This window comes from Antedon bifida, chromosome 7, assembly GCF_963402885.1.
Source record: "Antedon bifida chromosome 7, ecAntBifi1.1, whole genome shotgun sequence".
Lineage (NCBI taxonomy): Eukaryota > Metazoa > Echinodermata > Crinoidea > Comatulida > Antedonidae > Antedon > Antedon bifida.
In genome coordinates, this window is record NC_136232.1 from 5320488 (window position 1) to 5336055 (window position 15568).

Genomic DNA, 15568 nt, shown 5'->3' on the forward strand with positions numbered 1-15568 from the left:
AAACAATAATAATTTGTGATTGCAAGACATTAACCACGTGATACAATATTCATATTGTTTCTAAATTTCAACCATTGCATCATTCTGGAAAAACCAAAATTTAGTTATCAATAAAGTGAACGTTTTAACGAGAAAGTGGTAACAAACAGAACATCGATAACATATTAATGTAGTCAACAGTTTAATGTTACCCAGAACATTATTTTATTTAAAATAGGCCTACTGAAGTTATAAAACTATATTAGGCCTAGCCTATAGGCATTTTTTGTAGTAAAGACATCCTAAAGACGGCATTAATATATTGGATATGATGTTAGCAACTGGTCATCTGGGCTTAATACTCATGGAAATACACGTGTTGTCATCATTTTAACTCCGTGATCGGAAAAAAACGCTTATGATTAGACTATTATGAATCTCACTCTCCTTTGTTTAACTTAATCCTTAGATTGGAGGTATACATTATACACCCCATGATGGATAACCTAATAAAAATCTGAAGTTGAATAAAAATACCAGAAATGTAAAATTCAAGTTATATTACCTATATTTAGTCATCTGATAACATTTTTTACCACACCGTTTATTGTTCATGGCTTTTTAAAATGCCTCTCTATTTACAAAATTTGTGCACAAAAAATAGAGATTTTATTGTGTAATTTGAACTATCCCCCCCCCCCCCCCCCCCCACTGATAAGAAAGTGCTTATTTTCAACAAGCTCGAGTAATAAAGTTTGCGGTACACCAGTACGTGTATTAGTTCTGAAAAGAACTGTTGGGTTTCTCGACGTTTCGATCAATATGCTTTGATCGTCCTCAGGAGTGAGAATGCAGAAAGTCCAAGAAACTTGGAATATAAGTGGAAAGGGTGGGACTAGTGTGAAGGCCAGAAACAATGGCAAGTTCACACAGTGGGAAGGATTGAAACTAGTTATAGCAGAGCATTGTTTCTCATGAACAATAGTGAATGGAAACTTGCTATAGAAGAGCATTGTTTCTGATAGGTGCGCAAACCAAGGTTATATCAACATTTGATTTCGCCATGCAAACCTTCAAACAATATAAGCTCGTGTAACATAAATAAAATCCCAAAAACTATGAAACATAGGGGGAACTATAGATCGATAAGTATTGGAATGTATGATCAATAGAAATGTTTTGCCCGCACCTGGCCTTTAAAGGAAATTCAAAAAAATTCAATTTCCGTTAAAATAAGAAGACTTTTTTATATTATTTACTTAAAATGTATTTTGTTATGCGCGATTTGAACAATTTATGTAATTTTAAATTGTGAGGATTTCCTTACGCAAATCATTTTCTTTAACTAAATTAATTACCAGGAAAATAATGTAGATGAAGTAGGTATATGAATATGGTATAATCTTTAAGCGAATGTAAATGTTATGCGTGATTTAAAATAGCGCAATGATTTCGTTGCGCATTTGAATTTGCGCAAGAAATATTTGCGCAAACATTATATTCTTTTACCTGCATTTTTTATAAATGTATACGGATTTTAATGAGCTTTGGTTTTATCAAATACTGAAAATACCATGCGCAATTTGAATATTGATTCAATTTGCGCAAGAAAATCGTCAATGAAAATCGTACCCATGCCAACTCGTACCCAAATTTTGGTTTACTTGTACCCAAAATTTTGGCTCACTCGTACCCTTCCGGTCATTTTTGACTAAAATGTCCCATTAGACTGAATATAAATGTATACCTTCTGATCAATTTGAGACCAAAATTACCTTGCTGGTTGTCGAGATTTAGGGACCTGTTGGTGTTTGGTAATATAACCTTTCATCCTGACCTTTTGACCTTTCGCCACATTTTCAAAATGTGTAACCAAGCCAAAAATGATTGTTTGACCATCCTAAACCAATTTCTGAAGTCAAATTCTCTGGACCTCAAAGTGCATACGAAAGTTGATCTAGCTACTAGAGTAATTCAAACAAACTCCATTTTCACTAAATAGTTCTTTTCCTGTTTTCGATTGTCCGTTTTATATTGTTCAGTTTACACACGAGTTAGCAATACAAAATATATTTCAAACATGACGGAAGTTGACAACGAAGAGTGTATCGTGTCAGTTGGTTAGGCCTACATAGCCTACTTGGCATTCGATCATGGAGTTAATAAATGTTATCCTTTCTGCCTTCTCTCCGACCATGCTTAGACCAACCTGCTTGTTCTATTTTTACGTTTTCTTTCAATTGTTTTAACCTTTGTTCTTTAACATTTGTAAATAGACATATTTTAATGAAACTATTGCTTACGATTAAATATGTATATATTTAATGCGAGGAGAGCGACTGCTCATTTGAGTAACAGCCGTTGCCCATCATGTATTTTTGTTGAATTGAATGTTATTGTATTACATGGTTAGCATTGAAAAAACGAAAAGAAACTGGGCTAAACACAATTTGGCATTTAAAAACCTTTCTTGCGCATGGAATACACGAATACACTGTTTGTGTTACAGTAGCAGTTCCTTTGCGCCAATCACAAGTCATATAGTGATTTCAAACATTATTGAATAGAATTTTCTTTTCATCTCACTCATAATAGGTAATTTATACAATGTTTGTATTGTCATTTTCCTTTATATTATATTGTAGGCCTATTTTGTTGGCCCGGGTTTAAAAATATCAACTGAAGATCAAGACAATGTTGTTATAAATCCGCTTGAAAGTATCCTGCAGTAAGTTATAACAGTAAAACATATAAAAATGCAGTAAAGGTATAGTTGTGAAAATATATCGTTGCATCGTATTTGATATAAAAAAAATTCAAGAAAAGGTAAAAAAAAAACATTCGCGATACAGTGCCCTGATTACTGTTATACAGCACGTGACGCTTCTGCTAATCGTTTCCTCAAAGAGTTGGTTTCCTCATATACATTTCAAGAGCACTACCGGTGTACCGCAGTTAGGCTGCAGATGTTCTAGAACTACAGTACAACGGAATGTAATAACTACCTGACAAAAAGTAAGTTTGTAAACGCTATTTTATCTACTTTTATTACAATTTTTTGGTGGGATGTGAGTTTGTGGATAATAATCCAATCTAGTCTACTGTGGAAAGTTTTAAGACCTATCTATCCAAGCATAGATCAACTAAACGTTTTTCTGAGGTTTCAATAATGTCGTTTTAAATAATACACACACAACGAGACTTTTCATAGAAGGTAACAGTATTTAATCAAAATAACATTCAGTCTTGTCAACAATAATTCTGAACTAAAGATGTCGTGCTGTAGGAAAGAAATGTATATACGCCAGAAAACCTTCGAATCGGGACAGACGTGCGAAAGATCGGGAGTGTCTTGGTCGTTTTAACCAAACACATACCATAGATTAGAAGCCAGTGTCGGTTCTTTTGATCTTTGATTTTCCTTTTGTTGAATTCATTGTTATGCAAATCACCATTTTCACCCTGAAAAGTATTATAGCTAGACCGAGACCGCATCGCGATAATCAGATTTTAGTAGTGATGAAATTCTATTACATACATTCTCATTTTTTCTAAATGTTAAAGAGTGATTTCAGTTAAGAGTTTTTAATCATGTTTAATTGATTACTGTTTTTGAAAGAAACATTAAGCGAGTTTATTAGAACTATACCAGCTGGGGCCTAGCTAGTAGTTCTTGACAAGATCAACCCCAGTCATTTGTGTAACCGCTGACTAAAAAACCCAGTATTTGTAAGCTATATATATTTAACTTCCTTAAAAGTTACTCTACTTTATTGATAAATTTTAGTATGATATAATAATTATTTTAATGTGTTGAAATGTGTAATTTATTTAATAAGTGTAATTCTTAATATATGATTTATTATTATTGTTTTGGGTTATTTTACTGTTTTTCAATAGTTTCCCCCGAATACGTTGGCTAAATTGTGAAGTGAAATAGCTCTATCGTATTATGATATAATATTTTTTACTTACATAGCATCTTGTTGTTTTTTTCTCTCGACGCATACGTGTCAATAGAGCGAGCATATATTAGTCTAGACTCCAGATGGAGTTTTGACTTAATAATTAGTAAAAAGATAAATATTTTGGCACATATGGCGTTTCATACGTATACTATTTGAGCTCGAAACACCGTCTGGGCATGGACCTATAATTTATAGGTCCATGGTCTGGGCATGGAGGTATAAAATTAGTACTTCCATGGACTGGGCAAACACGTACAATTCATGTGGTTTGACACCAAGAATTCCTGGTGCATACGATTATTCGGTTTAATAGTTTCAGACGCATGCGATTGGCTACTCACTCGAAAATATTTGAATATGCATTTTTGGAAATTTCAAAGATTGAACAACTAAGATGATGCGCATGCGCTATGTTACGTTTTGACGATGTGTGGAGCTGGGAGACACACATGCATGTGTGCGCTTGATTATAGTGAACACGAATGATGTGATGATGAAAGTTTCGGAAATGGTTTATACGCCTAGTTTGGTAAACAGTTTACAGAGTAATAGGATCTTATTGTTATCATTAATTTCCACCCAGACAGATCCACCCTGCCCTGCGTGGTATTAATTCCGGCGGTGGTATGTATACCTAGGCCCATATTGGCGTTTTAGTTAATAGAGGTATACCTCCATGGTTCGCTCATACGTACGAGTACGACCGTAGGCCTATACTTGTTAAAAGTTGATTCGCAACTTTCTATAGAGGGCCGCGGTAAGAGACATGGTGATTAAAGAGTGTTGTTTGATTAGCAGCAGTGCTTTAGCATAGTCTAACGCGTTGGATAAACTTTTGATGATACCGCTGATATATCCTTGCGCTATTTGATCCATGATCAGCTACCTGCTTCAAATTGCTTGAAAGTGTTTCATTCAATTAGAATGTTGTTATCTAACGTGTTAACCTGTTGGTGATTATTTATTTAGATTTGCGGTACTATTAACTAGCCTAATTTCTAAAAAAGGAAATAGATAAATTCGAGAATGTCTGCTCCAGAACATTGAATCCAATTTTCAAAATACACACATACAATAAAACGATAAAAGTCTCTTCTGGCAGGAATCATGAACTGTTCTGTCTTATTTGTTTCATATGCTGACTTACGGTATATATATATAACAAAATCGTGTCTTTTTTCCACCAGAAAAAGGAATTAATAGTTGGAAAATGGCGGTTAAACGATAAAAGTCTCTTCTGGCAGAATCATTAAGTGTTCTGTATTATTTGTTTTATATGCTGACCTACGGTATATATATAACAAAATTGTGTCTTTTTTCCACCAGAAAAAGGAATTGATAGTTGGAAAATGGCGGTTCCACACTTTGAACAATGTCTTAGTATTTTAAAATTATTGGAACTACATGTGTATTATCCAAAGAAAATTACAAGGGAAATGGCACTAACAGTTCCTGGGGAAGTTATTGCACGGAAAGATCTAAACAAGACATGTAACCAACCCTGGTTTATGCTACAAAATATTATTGCAGGCAACTATGAAGGAATGTCATTTGCAATAAATACGCAGACATCCGTATCAGAGAGTAGAGGACCTGAAACTTTACTGTCAAATTATTTGCAGGGAAGAAAGCCTACTGACAGTGATGGCCTGGTAAATCCTCTAGATGTATTGACGTCCCTATTTATATGCTGTGACGATTTTCTAAGGCAGATATTAGTTGAAAAACTGTCAAATTGTCAGTTAGGGATTCCATTGTTATTACCAGTTATAGACGCCACTCCACAAACGCCTGGCGTTGAGATGCTTTCTTGGGCAACGAGTACAATACGAAAACAATGGAAAACTGCCTTGGGGCAACCTGTTGAGCAATCAATGGCGGTGCATCCGTTACCAATCGTGTCTGCTCTCCGTATAGGAAGACCTAAGTTGTCAAAGTCCAAAATACTCAATGAAACAATTAACTCCAAACATGACCATTTTTTTCACTCTAAATGTACAGGTGGAAGTGTACGAAAAGTTGTTTCCAATGGTATAGTAGAACTTATGTGGTATCTTCCAGTAGGCAGTGATAGAGACAGCTTTTCAGGTGCATTTGGGGTCATGAACCTGCGTGGCAATGCAGTGAATTATTCACTACAAAGAACCTTTATGACAAAGGCATCATCAACAGCTATTATCTTCTGTCAAAGTGACATGTCTAACAAGGAAGAGATGGATGTCATTTTGTCTTGGAATAATCATCAAAGTCATCTTATTCTTGTATTTGATGGAGAGCCACAGGATGAATGGTCGAAAACCCTTCAACATGTCTATTATGCGCAAGAAGAGGGCGGGAAAATGATACACATCATCACTAATTTGGCTGACGTGTCACTTAAAGGGGTTCTTAAACAGTGTGTGTCGGCTAATTTTCCTGGTAAAACCACTCATAAAAGTGTGGAAGATTTTGAAGCAATTGCGATCCATACCAATATTCGAATCGATGACAGAGATAAGGGGGATAATTTTGAATGTAAGCTGAAGGCAAAGGATTTGTTGGAATGTCTGAAAGAAGAAAACAGCAAGGAAAAACATCTACCATTACAGGCTATATCATGTGAAATTGCAGTTAAAACGCGAGAACTTTTCAACATGAAATGTAAAGGAGATATGCGAACAGAACTCTATATAGAGAAGGTCACATCAGAAATAATGACTTTAAGAGAAAAACAGGCTACGTTATGGAAAGATCAATCTGAAATGGTTATGGTCAAGCAGTTTTTAGAATCCATTGCTTTTACGTCTCTCGGGAGGTCATACTTTTACAACTGGACATGTACCATGTTAAACAGACACAGTACAAGCAGCTTACAGCCTCTACGTACACAATACAAACTTGCGTATGAGAAGAAAGAGGGATCGGAAAATCTTAAACAATTCCAAAAACAAATATTCAATGCAAGTGTAGGCTTGGAGAATTTATGTAGAGAAATCGCTCAAATCTACGAGATGGCATCAGCATTGTCAAGGATGGAAAGTGACATTCAGAATTTCCCAGAAATAGCAGCTGAAATGTTAATTGATGGACAGCCACTTGAGATTATGGATGGTGACGCAACGTATGTTCCTACAACGTGGTTAAAGGCAGTTTTTAATTTTCTCAAGGCAAAGATTGGAAATAAAAAAGTGTTTGTTTTATCAATAGTTGGTGTACAAGGAAGTGGAAAATCAACCATGTTCAACACGATGTTCGGCCTCAAGTTTCCAGTTGATGCTGGGAGATGTACCAAAGGGGCATTTGCACAGTTAGTTCCACTTGATGAAGAACTTAGGGTTGAATATAAAAGTGATTACATCTTGGTAGTTGACACCGAAGGATTATGTGCTCCAGAATTCGCACTCATTGAACGCAATACTCGTGATAAAGAATTGGCGACATTCATAATCGGGTTAGCAGATTGTACAATCATTAACTCTATGGCAGGTAACCAAGCTGGCATTCAGGAAATCCTACAGATTGTTGTGTACGCACTGATGAAAATGAAATTACCCAATTTAAAGCCTAGCTGCATATTTGTTCATCAATACAAAAGTGATTTATTGGTTTCAAATAAGACAATAACACAAGATATAAGACTGAAAGAGCTACTAGACAGAGCTACAAAAATTGCTGCGAATCTACAAGGAAAACCTGTTAAATCGTTTTCAGACGTTATAGATGTTCAGCATGTAGCTAACATTTCCAACCTATGGACTGGAATGCCTCCAATGACAACTCCAAATCCGGAGTACGTTAGAAATGTTCTTGATCTCCGAGAACTTGTGTTTACCCTTATGAAGAAAAGACAGTCGAGCGGTATTGATGAATTAAGCCTTAAACTAACTGGTGTGTGGAAAGCTGTTCTTTATGAACAATTTCCTTTTTCTTTTATCCATGCTGTAGAGATGCAAGCTCACAATGCTTTAGAAACCGAGTATATTCAGGCGTCGCGAGATTTCAGACAAGCTTGTACGAGTAACCGTCATGCCTGTATCAATGCATGTAAAGCTATTCCGGCAGAAAGAATAGAAGAAGAAGGTGAGAAAATACACGACGACTACAAATGCAAAGTAAGACAAAGTTACACGATATTTTTAAATTGGAAGGAAAATTACTTTAAGATGCATCCAAATGTGGAACAATGGGAAACACAAACAACAACCAGAATTACTACACTGCATAAGGAAATGATGAGTATACTTCGAGAGGATTACGGTCTTGTAAAACGGACCATACTTTGGAAATCAAAAATTAACAAAGGCAAAGGAAAGTACTTGCAAGAAATTCAGAAAAAGGCACATGAACTCGCAAACGAATTACGAGAAGCTGGTAAAAGTGAGTCGGAATTAGAAACTCAGTTCAACAGAAGTTGGGAAGTGTGGATTAAAGATATTCCGGAAATGACTGAACTTCTGAATATCGAGGAAAAACTAGAAGATATACTTCTTAATACATTTGTTGCAGAACAACATGTAATTCACGACTATCTGAGGAATATAAAAGACAAACAAAAAGTTGATGTTGATATCACAGCTGATGATATAAAAACGGAAAGATTTTCTTCGCAACAATCAGTTATTGAGAAAGCCCGCTATTCACTGTTGAAGTTCCAAGACATGGCGATCTCTAATATTCAATATCACAGGGATATGGGAAGTAGTTGCAATGAATCTTTAATAAAGGAAATCGTTGATGAAGTACGTAAACTACTGACAACGGCACCACATTCTAATAGTATTTCATTTACATGTGAAGGAATAGCTAAGTATACATTTTGTATTCTATGGAAAGTATTACCAGAATTAAAAGATCTTCAGAAAGCGTTTAAGGAGCTAAATGATCCTAGAATCATTATGCTTTCTCAGAGGGAGAACCTATGGCAAGTATTCCAAAACGAGTGCACCAAAGTTGGAAAGGCACTGACGACAGCTTTTAAGATATCCTTGGCATTAAAGGATGTCATTGACAAAGCAATTCACCTAGAGTTTTTAGAAAGCGTTGTTGGATATTTCAGGACCTCGTTTGACCACAAGCATACGTTTGTCAGTAAGAAAAGCTTTCATGCAAAAATGCTAATTAATCTCGCCGAAAAGGATTCATTTGAGTTAGCTAAAATATACTTGCTTACCCCGGCATACGGAATGTTTTGCTGGTTACAGGAATACATCTTTAGCGCACTGCAAGTAAACACAGACAATGGCGAGACGGTGTTACGAAACATCTACAACAGATGTGTGCGTAGAAAATACAAAGAAGTTTTAGAAACAACAACCAACGTTTGCAGGAACGTTGGGCAAACTTGCGAAGTTAACAAGTTGTGGCAAAATATTATTTCAAGCGTTGAAATGACAATGATGACACCAGTAATGACTAGCCAGGTACACATTGTATTTGACAATGATGACATTGAAATTAATGATTTTCTTCGTGAGCTCTCAGTCGAGCTAAAGAAAGCGGAAGATACATTGACGAGATGTAACACTGATTTGGAGAAAGTTGTGAAATGCGAAATAGCAGAAGTTGTTACATTTTTTGCGAAAGATCTTGTTGGTTGTGAAGAGGTATGTCCGTTTTGCAATGCACCGTGTGATAACATTGCCGGATGTAAAAAACATCGAACCGAGTGTCATCGACCTCAAGGGATTTCAGGCCAGAACTGGAACTGGTGGAACTGGAAGTGGAAATATGAAAAGGTACTTGTCATAGAATTATGCACAACAGCAGTTGCCGACACCAGTCTACAATTTAAAAACAACGACGTTGATGATAAGTGGCATAAATATCATGAATATCGTACTGTTTACGAATCATGGAGGATTCCACCAATAGTTGATACAGACACACAGCTGTACTGGAAATGGTTCATGGCAAAGTACAACCAAGAGTTGGCAGAATTTTATGGGTGCAGGAAAGCTAAAATTCCAGATAGTTGGAAACAAATCACATGGGAAGCAGCAAAGCAGGATCTGATTGACTTGTACAACTTAAGAACATAAGGTAATATTTTGTAATCATGAAAATGTATCAAATATGATCTCTTTTAATCGGTAAAATCGGAAAATATGGTTCATAGCTGTCTAAAAACATATTTATTTTTTTTTATTTCTGTCACATAATGACATATTTTTGTATCGCTCTGTCTACACTATCAAACTTTATGTGACAAAATGATGTGGGCAAATATGGACATGATGACGTCATATTACTACCAAATTTGGGCACATCACACTTTTTTTTCAAACTAGTTTGATAATGTAGACAGAGCTTTATTTGGCCATTTTCCGCTTAGATTAGGCGTATTTGTAAACCCTAAATAGGCCTATATTCTAAAAAAGTACTACAGGAAATAATTGCAATTCGTAGTATTCATCAAGAAAAGATTGCTTCTAACATATAATATAATTTTACAGTATTAAATATTTGTTTGAATTTACTAAATGTTTTTTTCTTTAACAGCTTCGTTTCAACGACTGGACGGCATTATTCATAAGCTACCAGTGCTACAAAAAAACAATTTGTTTATTAGTTAGTGACATGAACATTCATAATTTAGACATTTCGCAGGGGGTGTGGTGGGTTCGTTGATATAAAAAATGAAATATGTAAATAATACAGATACATTGTAGGCGTATTTGACATTCAGAATGTGTGTCTAAGGTTGATTATGATTAATATACTAAAGAAATTATACCAATGTAACTTGTTATCAGGAAAGAGTTGATGAAAAAAATGTGCTGACATCTATTGTTGCATCAATTAGTTACTCATCAAATGGTGAATCGGCCACGATAGATTCAAATGAATACATAAGATCATTAACATTATGTATTTTAATTATCTTATTATGCATGCCCATTATATTAGAAATGCAATCGCAAATAGTGTGGTAATTGACCTGGCAGTAGTTGATTGTAGTTTGTGTTTAGAGAGCCATTTTATTAGCACTTCTAAGTTTAGTAAATCGTAAGATGGCAATAGAATAGAAAGCATTTATATATTATATTAAGGTTATAGACGGAGTTCATGTTCAAGTTTTTTAAGTTTTAAACAATTATTTTAAAGTTAAAGATAATCAAATATAATGCAATAAAATATATAAGGTCAGAGTTTGAAGGCAGATGCTTTAAAAGATGAAGATCTTGTGTTGGGCGAGCCTTAGATGATGAAATGATAAAGAATAGAAAATAAAAACGACGGCCTTGAGGATTCATTTACTTAATTTTCTCAAAATATTGGTCACGGTTCACTGCTTAATTAAGCCGCTCCTCAGCTCTCCTGGACACACCTCGAGGGGTGGTCCTGGTCATACGGCCCGGGCCAGCCTAACTTTATGTAGTGTTTACACTTATTGATTGCCGACCGAGCCCAAAGAGAATGGTTAGAGAGAAAGCAACTAGAAATAATATGTTCAATAGAACATAAACCCAGTCATATGAATTGTGTGACATTTGACTCTATGTCTAAACACTACATGAATTATACTATTGATCAACAAGAGCTCGATCGGAGCAATTCTGAAATGTTACCTTGGCCTTTGACATCGCATGACCTTGGTTGGTTTCTCTAAGTTTCAGCTCGATCGGAGCAATTTGAGCAACTTTTAGATTTGAACTTAACCTATGACCTTGATTTACACAAAAAACCATAATCTCCAGGGTAAAAACAAATCGTTCGATTTACCGGCCGCATTATTTATTATTATTATGAGGCTAAGGCAGAAATCATTAATATTTCATGAGATTAATTATGACATCATAGTGGTCACTATATAATATTTGCATGAAATACCTTGTGTTTACCGGATTTGCCATTCCAATCAGTAATTGATCGATATGCATAGGCCTAAAACTAATTATCTGGCGCTTGCGGTTCGATGCTCCTCAAAATCATCCATTTTTAAAAATTGACCTAATATAAATATTTTGGCACATAAGACATTTCATACGTATTATCATTATTTGAGCTCGTAAACTTCAAACAAAAATGAAACGCCCACTGGTGGACTAACATAAACAAGGCCAACAGCCATTAAGTCGCGTGCTACAATGCATAGTGATACCGGACCGACAGACAGACAGACCGACAGACAGACTGACAGACCGACCGACCGACATAGTGAACTATAGAGTCGCGTCCACGCGACTAAAAAGGACACTATACTAATAATAATGTATAATCGCTTAGCTCAAACCATGGAGCTAAAAATACTTAATTATCATATCACCGTTTGGAAAATGTCAATGAAGCCTGAGAAAGGTAAAGTTTTAAGATTTCCTTTAAAAAGAAAAACAATCTTATCGCTTGCGATTATAAAATCGATAAGGGTGTAACTCTGGATAGGGTTAAAGTCCATCTCTAATTCGGTGTTCACGTGAGATAAGCAAATAAGTTTAGTAGCATTATCTTTGAGATACGCCATTTTATAGCCATTTTATAATCATTTTATCAAAGTAGGATATAGTACAGTCATTAGTAGCTAGTCAGTAGGCCTACAGTACATAATTTCAACGATTCCAATTCAAGAACATCTTAAATGCATAGACAAGCACAGTCTTTGTAAGTAACTGAATAACTTAACTAATAGTTGTTTTATAGGGTGTATTATATTATATATACTTTTTTATACAGATGTGTATTATGATAATACGATAATTATGTAAACGCGTGTATTCATAGTAGCCAAATCTATAGCATAATGTATGCTATCTATTATAATCGTGACCCATAGCATCTAGAATTAGTATATACAAGGAATAATTGTGGAAAATCTAGCATGATTTGACATAATTTTTAAATTACAGTCATGCTTATTCCCCAAATGCATAAGGCCGAAGGAATGTTTGTACTTTAATATCAATCAATATCAGTCAATTGAGATTTTAATTAATGCTCTCTAAACAAAATAGCATCTATCAACAGGTTAGCAACTAGAATGACAGTCAACTGGATCTTTGCTATTCAAACTTTAAAAATTGCATACTTACCAACTAAGCTACCCTGTTTCGGGGACCACAATCTCATCTTCTGAGAAAAACGAAATTGCCTTCGAGGAAAATGACAAAATAAAACTAAAAGTAAAAGAACTGAAAAGTATCATACGCAAAGAAAAGACAAACTTCTATAAAGTTCTGCGGTGTGACGTCACAACGATGCATGGTTGCTAGCCAACCAAAAAATGCATTCAACGCTACTATGTTGATAAACTGTATAGATCTGTCTATCAAATTATGTATCTTAGCTTGATTTTTTTAAACTTGAACTGTAGTTGAAGAATAAATAGATTATTAAAAACAAATATATAGTGATCTTTTGAAATTTTAGTTTGTTTTTATTGAAATGTTTTAAAATGACTACTTCGATAAGCTTATTCCAAACCATTGGTGATATGACGCATTTGTTGGTTGGCTAGAGCCAGAGCCATATATATAAAGCGTATCCGGATATTCACCCCCTGGACATTTACCCCCCGGAAAACTACCCCCCGGACAACCACCACCTGGACAACTACCCCCTTAGGACAACTACCCCTTTAGGACAAATACCCCCCGGACAATTACCCCCTAGGAACAACCTGACTCTGCAACAGTGTATAATAGGTAGTTGACCGGGGGGTAGTTATCCTAAGGGGGTAGTTGTCCTAAGGGGGTAGTTGTCCGGGGGGGGGGGTAGTTGTCCGGGGGTTGTTATCCTAAGGGGGTAGTTGTCCTAAGGGGGTAGTTGTCCGGGGAGTAGTTGTCCGGGGGGTAGTTGTCCTAAGGGGGTAGTTGTCCTGGTGGTAAACATCCGGGGGGTAACTGTCTAGGGGGTAGGTGTCCTAGAACCATCTGGTCATCAAAGCATGCATTTATGAATTGAAAATATTATTATTGTTATTAATAGGACGTAGTTATGGGATGTTTCGTTCCAAAATCAATCAATCGAACTTTATAATCAAAGAACTTATAACACAAGAATCTCCTGTTCGTCCAAAGCGCGTAACAATTTCGAAAGGCATTGTGGGATAGAATAGAGCTATGGGTGGCGCCATTGTGAGCCATGGAGTAGGGCGCCCGCATCAAATTAGAAAGTCAAAATCATAGAGGGGATCTGCTAATACTCTAATGGGGGTCGAGTAATTGACTTCCTAGTTTGGAGGGGCGCTGCTCCATGCTGTGAAATGGCGTCGCCCAGTTTGACCTTTTAACCCTGTACTTCCGATACTGTGTTTTGAATGCAAATTGAAGAACAGGAGATTCTTGTGTTATAAGTTCTTTGGCGCTGACAATTCTTGAATTTTTACAACGCGATTGGTCATAGTTTCTTGGTTCTCTCGAGCGTTGCTGGGCCGGACACGCGAATGTGAAGTATTACAAAACCAAGGCCGGCCACGCGCAGCCGGGCCCGCGTGAAAATTGAAAAAGTTACGGGTTTTGATGCTTAAACCCAGCCTAGGACGTGCTTTTGTTGATATCTTAATCTAGGCTTACACTAAAGACAAACATTAAATTTAATTGGTTTAATATTATAATTTGATTTGACTTACACTTGTTGTTTTGAAATATCCGACCTTAAAAGTGTACAAAAAAGGTGAAAAACGTCGCGTTGTACAAATTCAAGAATTGTCAGCGCGTACCTATTTTTTCACAAACTGCAAAGACGTAATTTGTGAACCATTTTATTGGTCAGTTTTAACGATCGTAACGTTAAAGTTGAACTGGTTTCAATTTTAACGATTTCAGATTTTTTTTACCCTCTTTTTCTGTAAAATCGTTGAATCTGGCCATTCAATGCAACTTTACGCAACTCAACGCAACTTAACGATCGACAGGAAAACAGGCTTTAGAAAAAGATAGCGCAATTTTACTAAAAATAATATAAAATCCACATGGAAAACATGGACGGATACTTAAATAACAATGCTGTGCAATATGCTAGACTGAACTAAACAATTTGTTAATCGACAATTATAATTCTAACATTTAACCCCTCAGGAAGACTAGAGGAAAAAAACAAGTTAATGAAATATTTAAAACCTGAATAAGTCGAAATCTGCTGGTCCTGGCATTATTTTGGAACGGGGTCCTAAGATATTTACTCATTAGGCCTAATTAACTGTATGCTCCTTTTGTTTTTATTTGTGTAGGTCTCATCAGTAGTAAAACCACTTACTATGCCACAGCAAAAACATCACAAAATAATATTGTTTTTGGATCCGAAAAATTAGAAAGACATAGTCAATATAAGGTAAACGTAACTTTGCAATTATTATTGTATACAAGCATTTCAATTACAGTACTAGCATATATATTCCACCATGATCAACACTGAGACTGGTAGTTCCCTGACGGATGATCGTGGTTAATTATCATCCGTCACGGCACCGGCACAGTTAACATACATTGTTAACCGTGAAGCTGGTAGTAATAATCATTTTATAATCATTCGTCAATAGATATAGGCTACGTTGTTAGTTCACTGTGAAGTGTAGTACACTGACTTGTTTGTAAATTGCAGAGGCATGATAAAATGAGTCCATTGCGTTGCAGTTTAATACAGTAAAAACACTAAAAGATTGTGCTGTGTGTACATTCTATTCATAAAATAATGAAGTACGCATGCGC

At 35.7% G+C, this 15568-nt stretch overlaps 1 protein-coding gene across 1 annotated transcript; it reads left to right on the forward strand.

The window, feature by feature from the left end:
* The first annotated feature begins 5296 nt into the window (after positions 1-5296).
* On the forward strand, positions 5297-11154 carry LOC144848194 (interferon-induced very large GTPase 1-like). The gene is made up of 2 exons (XM_078704906.1): positions 5297-9965; positions 10425-11154. The coding sequence occupies exon 1, from the start codon at positions 5297-5299 to the stop codon at positions 9962-9964; it is 4668 nt and encodes a 1555-aa protein (XP_078561032.1). The 3' UTR covers position 9965; positions 10425-11154.
* Positions 11155-15568: the final 4414 nt, after the last annotated feature.